At 42.1% G+C, this 15848-nt stretch overlaps 1 protein-coding gene across 9 annotated transcripts in view; it reads left to right on the top strand.

The window, feature by feature from the left end:
* The window catches only part of LOC140196016 (E3 ubiquitin-protein ligase MARCHF1-like), a 606033-nt gene that overhangs the window by 499098 nt on the left and 91087 nt on the right, over positions 1–15848 (top strand). For all 9 annotated transcript variants that reach the window (XM_072254716.1, XM_072254709.1, XM_072254707.1 and 6 more), the window contains one exon: positions 36–86. In XM_072254716.1, coding sequence (XP_072110817.1) covers positions 36–86 — 51 coding nt within the window. The remainder of the gene's footprint in view (positions 1–35; positions 87–15848) is intronic.

The following is a 15848-nucleotide window of genomic DNA, read 5'->3' as shown; positions in this document are numbered from 1 at the left end:
TAAACATAATGCATTATATTTTGTCCATTTTGCAGAATGACAAGTCTCCCAGACGCTCAACAAGTCGATCAAGTAACATATCAAAGGTAGGAACATACTTTAATTTCAAGAGAGATGCTTTGCTTGATGATAAGGAAATCTTTGTCAGTTGTTGGGAAATTCCTTGTGCAATGGACTGGATCTTCAGTTAGCAATTGGGAACTCCTTTATGAATTGGACTGGATTTTACAATCAAGTACAGATCTACCCACATCTACCTCTGACTTGTATGTCAACTCCACACTTACCTTGTATGGATCTCCCACTGGACACCCTGTGATAAAAGCTCCAATCCATTACATTTTATCTATTGTCACATTGGTCTCCATTTTGATGGAAAATTTCTCCTGCAATGTCAGACCTAGCTTAAATGGGATGAGCAGTTTCTGTAGCATAAACCTCCGCAAATTGGCATCCAGATGAGCCAATGTTGAAGTGTAATCATTGAATCCACAGCTCCCTGAACTCAAGAAATTCCAAACTCCCTTTATTTGTATGAAATCCTGGACTTCCAGGCACTTATAAGGAAAATGTTGCAACATTTCTTTAAAACTCTGGGCTAACATTTGCAGTTAATACAATGGATTGTGCTTAATTGGGACACATTGGCACCAGTACTTTTTGGGCCAATTAAGCAGCTGCCCCAATTAGCTGAAGTTTCATGGAAATAGTTAAAAAGGTATTTTTTTAAAAAAGACAAACTACCATTTAACTGAGTAACAAATTATGTATTTAAATGAAATACAGAACAAATTAGAACACTACTAATACTACTACAGTATGATAAAACTGTGTATTGGTTCCTAATAGTTATCGAGGGAGGAATTCATCCGGTGTATGCTGCTGCGTATGGAGTGTCCACAAAGGGAGAGCGCCTCTGGTGAAGGAGCTGGTCGTGTTCATTCCAGGGAAGCTCACTCACCTTTGGTCCCCACCGGACACTCACCTCTCACTAGTACTCCCAAGTACCTATGCACCTCTGATTTTTAAATTCTCTCCCCAGTGAGGTGAATTCTTGCACCCAGGCTGTCCATAATCTTGACAAAACTGTGGTTATCAGTCTCAGACATCTATAGATCTGTCTTCATTGTCTTGAGATCTGGTTTATTAAATGTGATTGCCCTTTTATGATTATTTGGATTCAGTAAATAGCTTAATACCACACCCCTTCACCCACCTACCATTTCAAGGTAATTTCATTTTCCTTGCTATTAATGTCAAGATCAAGAAATGTCGCATCATTTTTAATCCCAATTTTTCCCATCCCCTTTCCATAATGTTGATGTGACTGATGACTTTTCAAAATCTAAATAGTCTGGAACATCAGCTAAAATGCATTCTCTCTGTAGGTCATCAGGTTCAGGGGACTTTGCAGATTCCATTCCAATAACTTGTCTGGTAACCCTCCTTATATAACATTTATCAATCATTAGCTCATTAACCCATTCAAAATATTTATTTAATGACTGTAGTTTTTGATTTCTCACTTTAATTTCGCCTTTTTACCGTTGCCTTTTTAGGTAGTTGTAGAAGTTCTTACAATATTTCAAGATTTATTGTTATTTTCTTCCTCCCTCAATCTCCTGCTTTCTTGGCTAATTTTTGAAATCCTCCCAATCATCAAGCTTTTGGTCACACTGACAAAGATTAAAAATCTTTTATTTCTCAGGTTAACCAGATTGGACTACTTTTGAAATGTGGTCCTTAAAGCAGTGCAGTGTAATTTTATCAAGGATTATCAATTGTTTCTTTAAACCTTCACGATTGCTAATCTTCTATCACATCTTTTACTCTAATTTTCACCTCTTTCTTAATCAGCATTCCACTAATTTGCACAATTGGTTTCATTTCAATGTAAGCCACTGTTTTATACTTGGATTTCAAAATGACTTTGACAGTGAACACATTATAATCCTCAAAGGAACCTTTACTATAATGTTTCAAATTAAGTCCGTCTCATTATATAATAATAGCTCCAAAGTGACCTGTGCCTATCTGGTTCCTCCACTGCACAGATCACTTCAGCAATTCGGTTATCCACTCTATGAAGATTACCCATTCTTCGTGAATATTTAATAATGGAATCAGTTATAAAGGGTAGTATTAAAACACAGATTAATAAGGAACATTTGGAAGGGATATGTCAAAGGTAGGTCATATCTGATGTGCTTTATTGAATATTTTGCAGTGAAGATAAAGCTCGATGAGAACGTGTGCTTAAGTAGTCCACATGGATTTCAGCAAAATTTTTGCTGATGTCAGACCCACTAGATGCAGGCTGTATGTTAATTAGTGCTGTAGATTACTCCTGGTGTGTACATGAGGGGTAAAATCTTGGAGGTGCTGATGGGAATATGGGGAGAATTAAATGTAACTTGTGTGGTATTGGTGTGAATGGATGCTTGATTTTTGAAGCAGACTCTATTTCTGTGTTATGAAAATTAACTGAAAAAGGTACAGAGCAGGTAAATAGATATGTTACCAGGACTGGAATATGGTAAGCATGACAAAAGGTTGGCTCAGAAGGGGTTGTTTTCTCTGGTTCCGAGGAGGTTGTGGAGAGATTCAACAGTAGGACATAAAGTTGCAGGGTCAGAAACCACAGACCAATGAACATTGCAATTTGCAATTTGTTCAACTACAGTGATTCGGAAATCACTTTTGTTCTTATCCCGTATTTTAGTCTAACGCTTCCCTTTTTCCATTCTGCTTGTGTCTGAGAAACCATTCCCTATCATTTCAAATATACTGCCATCGTTTGTGAAATAGCATACCCCCCGATCATTGATCTAAAACATTATATTAACTTCTTTCCATAGATCATGTTGGACCTAATACTTCCAGTATTTTCTATTTTTATTACCCAGTCTGTATTTTCTATTTTTTATTACCCAGTCTGTATTTTCTATTTTTATTACCCAGTGGTAAATTTACCAAGTAAAATACCACCCCATTTCCAACCTAGTTTTCCACACCAAATTCCTGTAGAGTCATTAATAAGGCATGGAGGCAAGCCCTTTAGCCCTTCTCATCCATGCCAACCCAAGGTGCTCACCAAGCTAGTCACATTTGCCCATGTTTGATCTATAGTCCACTAAATTTCTTCTATCCATGTGCTTGGCCAAATGCCTTTTAAATGTACTTTTTGTACCTGCCTCGAGAACTTCCTCTAACAATTCATATCATATGTCCACTTCTCCCTACATGAGGAGGTTGCTCCTCTGGTCCATTTTATATCTTTCCCTGCTCATGTGCACCCTCTAGTTTTTAGTTTTTCGTTCTGCTTCTCTGGAAAAAAAAAGACTATATACTTTCACCCTTTCCGCACTCCTCGTGATTTTATAAGGTCACCCTTCACTTTTCCACATTCCAAGTAATAAAGTCCTAGTCTACTCAACCTCTCTGTGTAACTTGGGTCCTCGTGTCATGCAGCACTCTAGTAGATCTTCGCTATAATATTCCCATTTTAATTTTGTCTTTCCTGTATCAGGGCAACTGAAACTGAACAGGATACTCCAGATACAACCTCACTAACATCTTGTGCAGTTGCAGCATAACATTGCAACTCTGGTACTCAATGCCTTATAGTGTCCTTTGCTGTCCTTCCTACATAATACTACATTAACCACCCTCCAGTCTTCTGTGGCTAAAGATGAAGCAACTATGGTAGGTTTGCTAGCATGGTTCAGGAGGGTTTAAACTAATTTGCAAGGGGGATGGGACCCAGAGCGATAGAGCAGTGAATGAAGTGCATGGAGTAAAGCCAAATCTAACAGATAGAGAGGCTTTGAGGAAAGAGAAACAGAATAAAGGGCGTAAAGGTAGTAAGGTAGAAGGGCTAAAGTGCATGTACTTCAATGAAAGAAGCATCGGGAACAAAGGTGATGAACTGAGAGCTTGGACACATACATGGAATTATGATGTACTGGCCATTACAGAGACTTGGCTGGCATCAGGGCAGGAATGGATTCTCAATATTCCTGGATTTCAGTGCTTTAAAGGGGATAGAGAGGGGGGAAAAGGGGAGGAGGGGTGGAATTACTGGTCAGGGATACTATTACAGCTACAGAAAGGGTGGGTAATGTAGCGGGATCCTCTTTTGAGTCAGTATGGGTGGAAGTCAGGAACAGGAAGGGAGCAGTTACTCTATTGGGGGTATTCTATAGGTCCTTTGGTAGCAGCAGAGATACCGAGGAGCAGATTGGGAGGCAGATTTTGGAAAGGTACAAAAATAACAGGGTTACTATCATGGGTGACTTTAACTTCCCTAATATTGATTGGCACCTGATTAGTTCCAAGGATTTAGACGGGGCAGAGTTTGTTAAGTGTGTCCGGGACAGATTCCTGTCACAGTATGTGGACAGGCCGACTAGGGGGAATGCCATACTAGATCTAGTATCAGGTAATGAACTGGGTCAGGTCACAGATCTCTCAGTGGGTGAGCATCTGGGGGACAGTGACCACCGCTCCCTAGCCTTTAGCATTATCATGGAAAAGGATAGAATCAGAGAGGACAGGAAAATTTTTAATTGGGGAAGGAGAAATTATGATGCTACAAGGCTAGAACTTGCGGGTGTGATTGGGATGATGTTTTTGCAGGGAAATATACAATGGACATGTGGTCGATGTTTAGAGATCTCTTGCAGGATGTTAGGGATAAATTTGTCCCAGTGAGGAAAATAAAGAATGGTAGGGTGAAGGAACCATGGGTGACAAGTGAAGTGGAAAATCTAGTCAGGTGGAAGAAGGCAGCATACATGAGGTTTAGGAAGCAAGGATCAGATGGGTCTTTTGAGGAATATAGGGAAGCAAGAAAGGAGCTTAAGAAGGGGCTAAGAAGAGAAAGAAGGGGGCATGAGAAGGCCTTGGTGAGTAGGGTAAAGGAAAACCCCAAGGCATTCTTCTATTATGTGAAGAACAGAAGGATGACAGGAGTGAAGGTAGGACCGATTAGAGATAAAGGTGGGAAGATGTGCCTGGAGGCCGTGGAAGTGAGCGAGATCCTCAATGAATACCTCTCTTCGGTATTCACCAGTGAGCGGGAACTTGATGATGGTGAGGACAATATGAGTGAGGTTGATGTTCTGGAGCATGTTGATACTAAGGGAGAGGAGGTGCTGGAGTTGTTAAAATACATTAGGACAGCTAAGTCCCCGGGGCCTGACAGAATATTGCCTGGGGCCTGATGGAATATTCCCCAGGCTGCTCCACGAGGTGAGGAAAGAGATTGCTGAGCCTCTGGCTAGGATCTTTATGTCTTTGTTGTCCACGGGAATGGTACTGAAGGATTGGAGGGATGCGAATGTTATCCCTTTGTTCAAAAAAGGTAGTAGGGATAGTCCGGGTAATTATAGACCAGTGAGCCTTACGTCTGTGGTGGGAAAGCTGTTGAAAAGATTCTTAGAGATAGGATCTATGGGCATTTAGAGAATCATGGTCTGATCAGGGACAGTCAGCATGGCTTTGTGAAGGGCAGATCATGTCTAACAAGCCTGATAGATTTCTTTAAGGAGGTGACCAGGCATATAGATGAGCGTAGTGCAGTGAATGTGATCTATATAGATTTTAGTAAGGCATTTGACAAGGTTCCACACAGTAGGCTTATTCAGAAAGTCAGAGGCATAGGATCCAGGGAAGTTTGGCCAGGTGGATTCAGAATTGGCTTGCTTGCAGAAGGCAGAGGGTCGTGGTGGAGGGAGTACATTGGGATTGGAGGGTTGTGACTAGTGGTGTACCACAAGGATCGGTTCTGGGACCTCTACTTTTCGTGATTTTTATTAACAACCTGGATGTGGGGGTAGAAGGGTGGGTTGGCAAGTTTGCAGACGACATAAAGGTTGGTGGTGTTGTAGATAGTGTAAAGGATTGTCGAAGATTGCAGAGAGACAGTGATAGGATGCAGAAGTGGGCTGAGAAGTGGCAGATGGAGTTCAACCTGGAGAAGTGTGAGGTGGTACACTTTGGAAGGACAAACTCCAAGGCAGAGTACAAAGTAAATGGCAGGATACTTGGTAGTGTGGAGGATCAGAGGGATCTGGGGATAGAAGTCCACAGATCCCTGAAAGTTGCCTCACAGGTGGATAGGGTAGTTAAGAAAGCTTATGGGGTGTTAGCTTTCATAAGTCGAGGGATAGAGTTTAAGAGTCGTGAGGTAATGATGCAGCTCTATAAAAACTGTGGTTAGGCCACACTTGGAGTATTGTGTCCAGTTCTGGTCGCCTCACTATAGGAAGGATGTGGAAGCATTGGAAAGGGTACAGAGATTTACCAGGATGCTGCCTGGTTTAGAGAGTATGGATTATGATCAGAGATTAAGGGAGCTAGGGCTTTACTCTTTGGAGAGAAGGAGGATGAGAGGAGACATGATAGAGGTATACAAGATATTAAGAGGAATAGATAGAGTGGGTAACCAGCGCCTCTTCCCCAGAGCACCCACCACTGAAAACAAGAGGACAGACTTTAAGGTAAGGGGTAGGAAGTTCAAGGGGGGTATTAGAGGAAGATTTTTTACTCAGAGAGTGGTTGGTGCGTGGAATACACTTCCTGAGTCAGTGGTGGAGGCAGATACACTAGTGAAGTTTAAGAGACTACTAGACAGGTATGTGGAGGAATTAATTCTTACAACCCATCTGCAATCTCTCTATACACTTGTTCCTCTAAATCCCAATGACTGTTGGGAGGCCTTTAATACCATCCCATCAAAGTTACCATCCTCTTCTTATTTCTAAATTCTACCCATATGGCCTTACTGGGTAATTCCCCAGGAATATTATCTTTCGGCACAATTGTTTTGCCCTTCCTAAATCAATAAGGCCTTCTCTGTCACATCTGCAGTAGCATCTGTATCTGGGAACATTAATCTGCCAGCCTTGCCTTCATCTTAGCCATACTTCTGTTATGGCAAAAATATTCCAGTCTTCAGAGGCAATCCACACTCCGAGTTACCCATCTTGCCTGTTATATCTCTTGCATTGAAGTACGTGTAGGTTAAGTTCTGGAGCATCGTAAAGTTCATTCCTTTATGCTCCTGGATGTCCCGACGACTAAACTTGCTCTCAGCAGCTACAGTATTTTCCCCCAGCTTCTCATTGGCCTCTCTGTTGCTCAATGTCCCTTTGCACCAGCTCCTCAGCCACTCATTCATCTGGCCTATCTTTCCATTCCTACTGTGATAGTTTGTACATGATGTTCAAACTAAAATAAGTGATTGAATATAATTCACTCAGCAGATTTTTATACTTGTGGTTTAGTAGTGTAATCGCTTTTAATTTTTGTTTACACTATCTTCTTCAGGTACATTCTGAAGTGCACCCAATGGCCACTTATTAGGCACCTCCTGTATCTAATCAAATGGCCACTGAGTGTGTGTTCGTGGTCTTCTACTGCTATAGCCCATACACTTCAAGGTTTGACGTGCTGTGAATTCAAAGGTGCTCTTTGCATACCATTGTTGTAATGAATGGTTATTTGAGTTACTGTTGCCTTTCTATCAGCTTGAATTAGTCTGGCTATTCTCCTCTACCCTCTCTCATTAACAAGGTATTTTCACCCACAGAACTGCCACTCACTGGATGTTCTTTTTGGTTTTTCACACCATTCTCTGTAAACTCTAGAACCTATTTTGCTTGTAAGTCCCAGGAGATCAACAATTTCTGAGATGCTCAAATCACCCCATCTGGCACCAGCAAATAATTCCAGACAAAGCCACTTAGATCACATTTCTTCCCCATCATGATATTTGGTCAGAGCAACAACTGAAGCTCTTGACCATGCCTGTATGCTTTTATGCATGGCATTTCTGCCACATGATTGGCTGATTAGATATTTGCATTAATGAGCTGGTGTACAGGTGTACCTAATGACGTGGTCACTGAATGTATATGGGTGTTTCAACTGGATTTACCTGCTTTTGTTTGCAGTTAGATTAAATTTTGCTCTCCATAACTATTTTGAAAGTTTGCATGAATCATCCATCATCTTTCAAAGCTTAATTTCAGCCCTCAAGGAAAAATAAATTAATTGCTGTTGTAGTGTGTCTGATACCAACTTTACAGTTCTTTTTCAAATTAAATCAGCAAGTCTCTAAAGTTGGCAGGTCCAAGTGCCAAACTCATTGTAAACCCGATTAGTCCAGGGCTGATTGAAATAAAATTACTGCACATTATGTTTTATCACACTTGGAAAATATTCCAAAGCACTTAGCTGAAAACTAATTACTGTTCAAATTCTAACTCTCTTGTAATGTCGGCAAATATACTGCATCTGGATTTTTTGACATGGAAATATCCCTCCAACAGATATATGGATTATTACCATAAAAGCTATTACTAGCCAGTGCTATGGTCATTTCAACATCCAATTAAGTTGGCAAGCAGAGTTGCAATTCAGTACTATCCAAAAATAATAGAAATGCTCAAAATTCCATCAAATAGTTCAAAATTAATATGCAGCATATGTTGGAATCCTCTGTAAAATACGATTATGTAAATACTTAATCTTCAACAAAGTTCTCAAACCTCCATGCACAAGAAGCAATAATGCATGGGGATATGCATATGCAATGTCAACTGGCAGTGTAAAAGTAAAAATTTCTTTGCATGTCTCTTTCTTTGAGACCAGGTGGTAGAATAAGGTCTGTTCAATATTAGTGATATTAAAAGGATTGGATTTTTGGAAGCTGAGAAGTACGACACTTTGAAATGGGTGCAGATAGACTTCCTTTAGGTTGAAATATAACATTTTGCTGTGTCTCCCCTTTGGTCTCATCACTTTATGCAACTTAACTGTAATACTAACCATTTCTCTTTTGCAGCAATCATTCTGACCCACCTTTCCCTCCCAGTTCCAGTGTTTGAGATCCTGATTTCCCAGCTTCCGCCCCACTCCATGAATCCCCTTCCGGGGCTTCTCTCCAGACTGAATTCTCAGAACCCTGTAATCTAAGATGTATTAGAGTTCTTCCACTCTCCCCATCACTGCAGATTAAGTGACGAAGAATTTCTGTCTTCATTGAGCCCTGTGCATAAAACTTGTTCACCTACCACATCAGACATCCCACCTCTCCCAGAAGTTCCGGGAACCTCCTGCATATTGATACTGGCTCCCTGATGGCCGCAAGTTATATACAATATCCCAGAAATCGATTTTTTTGAGAGCGAGAGAGCGTGAGAGCAAGCGAGAGAGAGAACAAGAGAGAGTGCGCACGAGAGAGAGAAAGCCATGGCAGAGTGTTCCACAAAAAGAAAATATAAAACGTACATCACCCCAAACTACACTAAAGTGTACGCCTGCCTAATAGGGGTAAAAAATAATGACAGCGTTGCTCGCTGCACTGTTTGCAACAGTGAATTTTCTACTGCCCATGGTGGGTTAAGACTGTAAAAGACATGTTGAGGTGAGTTTAACAGGTGTCATTCATTCATTAGCATGGCTAACATTATTTAAACTAGCTGGCTAGCTGCTAAGGAGCTACTCTATTGCAGACATCCCACCTCTCCTGAGAGTTCCGGGAGTCTCCTGCAAATTGATGGTGCTACCTCCCTGTAATGAGTTTTTGCAGGGTGGGATGTCTGCCACATGCCAATACTTTAGCATTATTTTCCCCAGTGCAAAAGAATTTCTAGGATAAAATGAGTTGTACTTTTGAAATATGAGTTTGGCTTGTTAGTTGAAAATGCTTCTTTCCTGCAGATATTCTCATTTTTCTGGGAATTCTGCCAGTCCTCTGCTGAGAACACAACAGGAACTAGAGATACACTGTTGAAGTTCAGGCTCAGGTGGATGACCTCATTTCAATGTTTTGACCTTCAAATCAACTTGAGAGCTGTATATTAATTCACAGATACAAATGTCAGTTCTTTCAGACTTCATATAGATTCTACTGTGCAATATTAAGGTTCTATTTTTCAGTTTTACTCAAGTCCTGTTGACCTTTCAGAAGTTTAATATCGCTTTCTTCATTTCTCACAGATAATATACTGTAGCTCTCTTAATTACAGATGAAACCCTATTGTATCTGTTCTCCTTCTCTAATGATAATATTAAAAAAAGGCATTTCTAAATTGGCAATTGAAGAAGATTATTTCCCATTGGATTCCCAGTTTTCTTTTTGTGTGAAAGTTTGTTTGCATTAACTTAATAACATAATTAAGAGTCAATATTTTGAGTCATATTTTTCAGTATTTGGATACTGCTGAAGTACCCATGTTTGATAACATTAGGGGTCTTGTCTGGCAATAGGATCCGTCGGGATCAGTCTCACAACGTCTATGGATTTTACAATGTTGGTCCAACTCATCAATGTGCAGATGAAGTTTTGTGCTGACGACAATGATGAAGGAAAATTACCCCTTTCATTTAAAACCTAGTTACATGACTGAAGTAAGCCCTGTGCCATATTAATTAAATGGGAGGATAATTTCTTTTGCTTGGTTTCTGCTGTCAATCCTTCCAACTCCCAGGTCCAATACACTGAGAGTATTGCAAGCTCTTCTTTCCTCCTGCTTAAATTTATCCATGAAACAAGTGAACTAAGTGGAATATAATTCAAATCTTTGTCAGAGTCAATGTGACACAAAGACAGCGACGTGTGGCTACACCTGCTCCCAATAATGGTGAACGCAGCAGGCCAGGCAGCATCTCTAGGAAGAGGTACAGTCGACGTTTCAGGCCGAGACCCTTCATCCTGACGAAGGGTCTCGGCCTGAAACGTGGACTGTACCTCTTCCTAGAGACGCTGCCTGGCCTGCTGCGTTCACCAACAACTTTGATGTGTGTTGCTTGAATTTCCAGCATCTGCAGAATTCCTGTTGTTCCCAATAATGGTGCTAGCTTTAAATTGTTAGATAGTCTTTCTAAGTTTCTAGTCAGGGATTTCAGTCGTCCATAGCTCCACGATTACAGCACCACTGAGCTCTTAGATAAAGTTACATGTAATCTGGCGGCAGCACAGTTAATAGCGACGCCCAGTGGAATATGGATTCTATAGACACCAGACTCAGCAACAGGGAACTGCCCTAGGAAGAGGCAGACACAGGTGGTGTGAAAGAAAGCAGAAAGATGACGAGAGAGCTAGGGTGCCAGCGAGGCTGAGAGCTAACCCCAACAGAGTAGCAGTACTGTCACTTTTCCTGGCCAGTGCCCACTACTAGATAATTAAAATGGACTGACTGAGACTGAGGTTGAATGCACAGAAAGAGATGAGAAACTTCTGTGTTCTGTTTTTCACCGAAATGTGGCTAAACAACAACATGACGGACTCAGCATTTCAACTCGATGGGACAAATCTGTTCTGCACAGACAGAAACCCCTTTTGGCGAAATCTGTGTGTACATTAACAAAGGTTCATTCACAAACTCATGTCTAGTTAGCAGTCACTGTTCTGAGGAAATTGAGCATCTTACAATTGAATGCTAGCTATATTACCTGCTCAGGGAGTTGACTCTTCTGTTCATCACTACTGACTACGTACTGCCCCCCGAGGGTGAACTGGCAGAACTTTACAGTATCATCAGCTCTTTACAAAACGGCAGGAGACTTCAATCATCGTAACCTACAGGACATTTTTCCTAAATTCCACCAACAAATGACCATGGCCACTAAGGGAACAAACAGACTGGACCATGTTTATACAAACAGACACATAACTTACAAAACTTTCCCTCACCCTAATCTTGGCCTTTCTGACTACATCTTCATTACCTTAATCCCAGAATATTGACTGCTGTGGAAAATGGGGAAGCCAGTCAAGAGGACCATTACTATATGGCCTAATGAAGCAATCTCTATGCTTCAGGACTGTTTTGAAGGAACCAAGGAGGCTGCCACAAACAGAGTAGACACAGACCCTGAGATAAATGCCTCATCTGTCATCGGCAATATCTGTAAGTATCTAGATGTTGATACCTCAAGAAGGTCATCTCATGGCTCAACCAGAAGCCCTGGCTGAACACAGGGGTGCGCTCCCTACTAAAAAGCCCAGGATGCTGACTTCAAGTCTGGTGACAGAACAGCTCTCAGAGCAGACAAGAAAAACCTCATCTTGGGCATCAGGAGGGCAACGACCGCCTATGCACCAAAAATTCAGGAAAAATTCAGAAATCCCTGGCGTATGTGGCTGGGCATCAAGAGCATATTTGACTACGTAAGGAAAAACAGTGTCGATTGTACCAGTGATCACTCCCTCCCTGATGCTCTAAACAACTTTTATGCAAACTTCGAGGCTTGCAACAGAACGTCTGCAAAAGCTACCAGGTGAGCAGCCACTGTCTATAAAAGCAGCAGACGTGAGAAGGACACTGCAGAGAGTCAACCCCAGTGCCAGACCAGACATCATCCCAGGTCAAGTGCTCAGGGAGTGTTCAATGGCATGACCATACTCATGGTTAGCACTTCACTCATCTAGACTGCTGTCTCCACATGCTTCAAATCAGACACTGTCATCTGTGTACTAAAGAACCCTACAGCTTCAGAACTAAATGACTATCACCCAGTGGCACTGGTGCCAATCATCATGAAGTGCATTGGACAACTAATAGTGGCACATATCAAAAACCCCATTTCTGCCACCTGGGACACTCACCAATATGCTCACAGGCAGAACCACTCCTCAACAGATAGTATCTGTCATGCACATGGCCCTGACACATCTAAACACAGACCTCAGATAGTCCTTTTAGAACTGAGATGCAAAGAAATTACTTTAGTCAGAGGGTGGTAAATCTGTGGAATTTGTTGCCACGAGCAGCTGTGGAAGCCACGTCATTGGGTATATTTAAGACAGACGTAGATAGGTCCTTGATTAGCCAGGGCATCAAAGGATATGGGGTGGAAGCAGCTCCCTTCCCATCATTCTTGACACAGGTGCCCCCCAGGGCCCTGTGCTGAGCTATTACTGTACACTTTGCTCACACAACCAAGCAATCACATCATCAAGTTTGCCAGTGACATGACAGTGATGAGGTTCATCTCTAACAATGATGAGACAGCATAAGAGAGGAGGTGGAAGAGCTCGAGGCCTGGTGCCAAGCAAATAACCGCTCCCTTAATGTCAATAAGACAAAGGAGATGGTCAATGACTTCTGAGGTACTCAAACCACTCACACCCTCCTTTGCCTCAATGGCACAGCAGTGGACACTGGGGTGTTGTGGATAGTCTAGAGGGTTGTCAGAGGTTACAGCAACATCAACAGGATGAAGAACTGGGCTGAGAAGCGGCAGATGCAGCCCAAGCCAGATATGTGTGAAGTGGTTCATTTCGATAGGTCAAATTTGAAGACAGAATATATGTTAAGACTCTTGGCAGTGTGGAGGATCAGCAAGCTCTTCGGGTCCGTGTCCATTGGACACTCAAAGCTGCTGCGCAATTTGACAGTGGTGTTTACAAGGCGTATGGTGTGATGGCCTTCATCAACCATGGGATTGAGTTAAAGGGCAGTGAGGTAATGTTACAGCTATTCGTAAGGCCAGTGATGTTGTGGGGATGGAACTGGACTCTCTCCCGGTGGTGTCTGAAAAGAGGATGCTGTCTAAGTTGCATGCCATCTTGGACAATGTCTCCCATCCACTACATAATGTACTGGTTGGGCCCAGGAGTACATTCAGCCAGAGACTCATTCCACTGAGATGCAGCACAGAGCGTCATAGGAAGTCATTCCTGCCTGTGGCCATCAAACTTTACAACCCCTCCCTTGGAGGGTCAGACACCCTGTGCCGATAGGCTGGTCCTGGACTTATTTCATAATTTACTGGCATAATTTACATATTACTATTTAACTATTTATGGTTCTATTACTATTTATTATTTATGGTGCAACTGTAACGAAAACCAATTTCCCCCTGGGATCAATAAAGTATACTATATAAGACCTTAGTTAGACCCCACTTGGAGTACTGTGCTCAATTCTGGTCGCCTCACTACAGGAAGGATGTGGAAACCATAGAAAGGGTGCAGAGGAGATTTACAAGGATGTTGCCTGGATTGAGAACGTGCCTTGTGAGAATAGGTTGTGTGAACTTGGCCTTTTCTCCTTGTAGTGAGAGAGGATGAGGGGTGACCTGATAGAAGTGTATAAGATGATGAGAGGCATTGATCGTGTGGCTAGTCAGAGGCTCTTTCCCACGGCTGAAATGGTTATCGTGAGGGGACATAGTTTTAAGGTGCTTGGAAGTAGGTACAAGGGAGATGTCAGAGGTAAGTTTTTCGCACAGAGTGTGGTGGGTGCATAGAGGCAGATACAATAGAGTCTGTTAAGAGACTCTTAGATAGGTACATGGATAGTGGGCTACGTTGTAGGGAAATTCTAGTCAGTTTTTAGAGTAGGTTACACGGTTGGCACAACATTGTGGGCCAAAGGACCTGTAATGTGCTGTAGATTTCTATGTTTCTATGCATATTTCCTGGGAGTGCACATCACGCACAACCTTTCATGGTCCCAGAACACATCCTGCACAGTCAGGAAAGCTCACCAGAACCTCTACTTTCTCAGGAAGCTGATCCACACTCACGTCATTCTACAGTTGCACAGTAGAGAGCATCAGTGCTTGGTACGGAAACTGCACTGCAGCAGACAGGAAGACTCGACAGCACGCCGTCCAAACTACCCAATGCATGATGGGCACCAGCCTCCCTACCATCAAGGACATAGACACAGAAAGATGCCAGAAAAGGGCCAGTAACTTCATAAATGATTCCACGCACCCTGCTCATGGACTGCTTGTCCCACTTCCACCAGGAAGGAGGCTACATAGCAGCTACGCCCGGACCACCAGACTCAAAAACAGTTACGTTCCCCAAGCAGTAAGGCTGATCAATACTTCCACCCACTAACTCCACCATTACTTGATTATTTCCTAGTAGTCATCTTACGTACAGCTGAGTGCCACTTTCGGATGTACTATCAATCTATGTTCTATATTTATTGAGAGCTTTTTTATCATCATTGTTGTGTTCTTTATCTTTTGTGTTTCAATGGTGCTGCATCAGATCGAGAGTAACAATGAGACCTGCAACCTGCTTAATCTTAAGTTTTAATCTACAATTTGAGAAGGAGAAGGGAAAATCGGAAGTGCCAGTATTACAGTTGAACAAAGGGGACTATGGACCCATGAGGGAGAAGCTGGCCAAGGTTGACTGGAAAGATACCCTAGCAGGGATGACAGTGGAACAACAATGGCAGGTATTTCTGGGAATAATACAGAAGGTGCAGGATCAGTTCATTCCAAAGAGGAAGAAAGATTCTAAGGGGAGTAAGGGGCAACCGTGGATGACAAGGGAAGTCAATGACAGTATAAAAATAAAACAGAATTATAACATAGCAAAGATGTGCAGGAAGCCAGAGAATTGGGAAACATTTAAGGAGCAACAGAAGATAACTAAAAAGGCAATACAAGAGAAAAGATGACGTACGAAGGTAAACTGGCCAAGAATATAAAGGAGGATAGTAAAGGCTTCTTTAGGTATGTGAAGAGGAAAAAATTAGTTAAGACCAAAGTTGGGCCCTTGAAGACAGAAACAGGTGAAATTTTTAGGGGGAACAAGGAAATGGCAGACGAGTTGAACAGGTACTTTGGACCTGTCTTCACTAGGGAAGACACAAACAATCTCCCAGATGTAACAGTGGCCAGAGGACCTAGGGTAACGGAGGAACTGAAGGAAATTCACATTAGGCAAAAAATGGTGTTGGGTAGACTGATGGAACTGAAGGCTGATACATACCCAGGGCCTGATGGTCCACATCCCAGGGTACTTAAGGAGGTGACTCTAGAAATCGTGGATGCACTGGTAATCATTTTCCAATGTTCTATAGATT

The sequence above is a fragment of the Mobula birostris genome, chromosome 4 (assembly GCF_030028105.1).
Source record: "Mobula birostris isolate sMobBir1 chromosome 4, sMobBir1.hap1, whole genome shotgun sequence".
Taxonomy (NCBI): domain Eukaryota; kingdom Metazoa; phylum Chordata; class Chondrichthyes; order Myliobatiformes; family Myliobatidae; genus Mobula; species Mobula birostris.
Note: the sequence above shows the minus strand (reverse complement) of the source record. Positions and strands in the feature narration are given on the sequence as shown.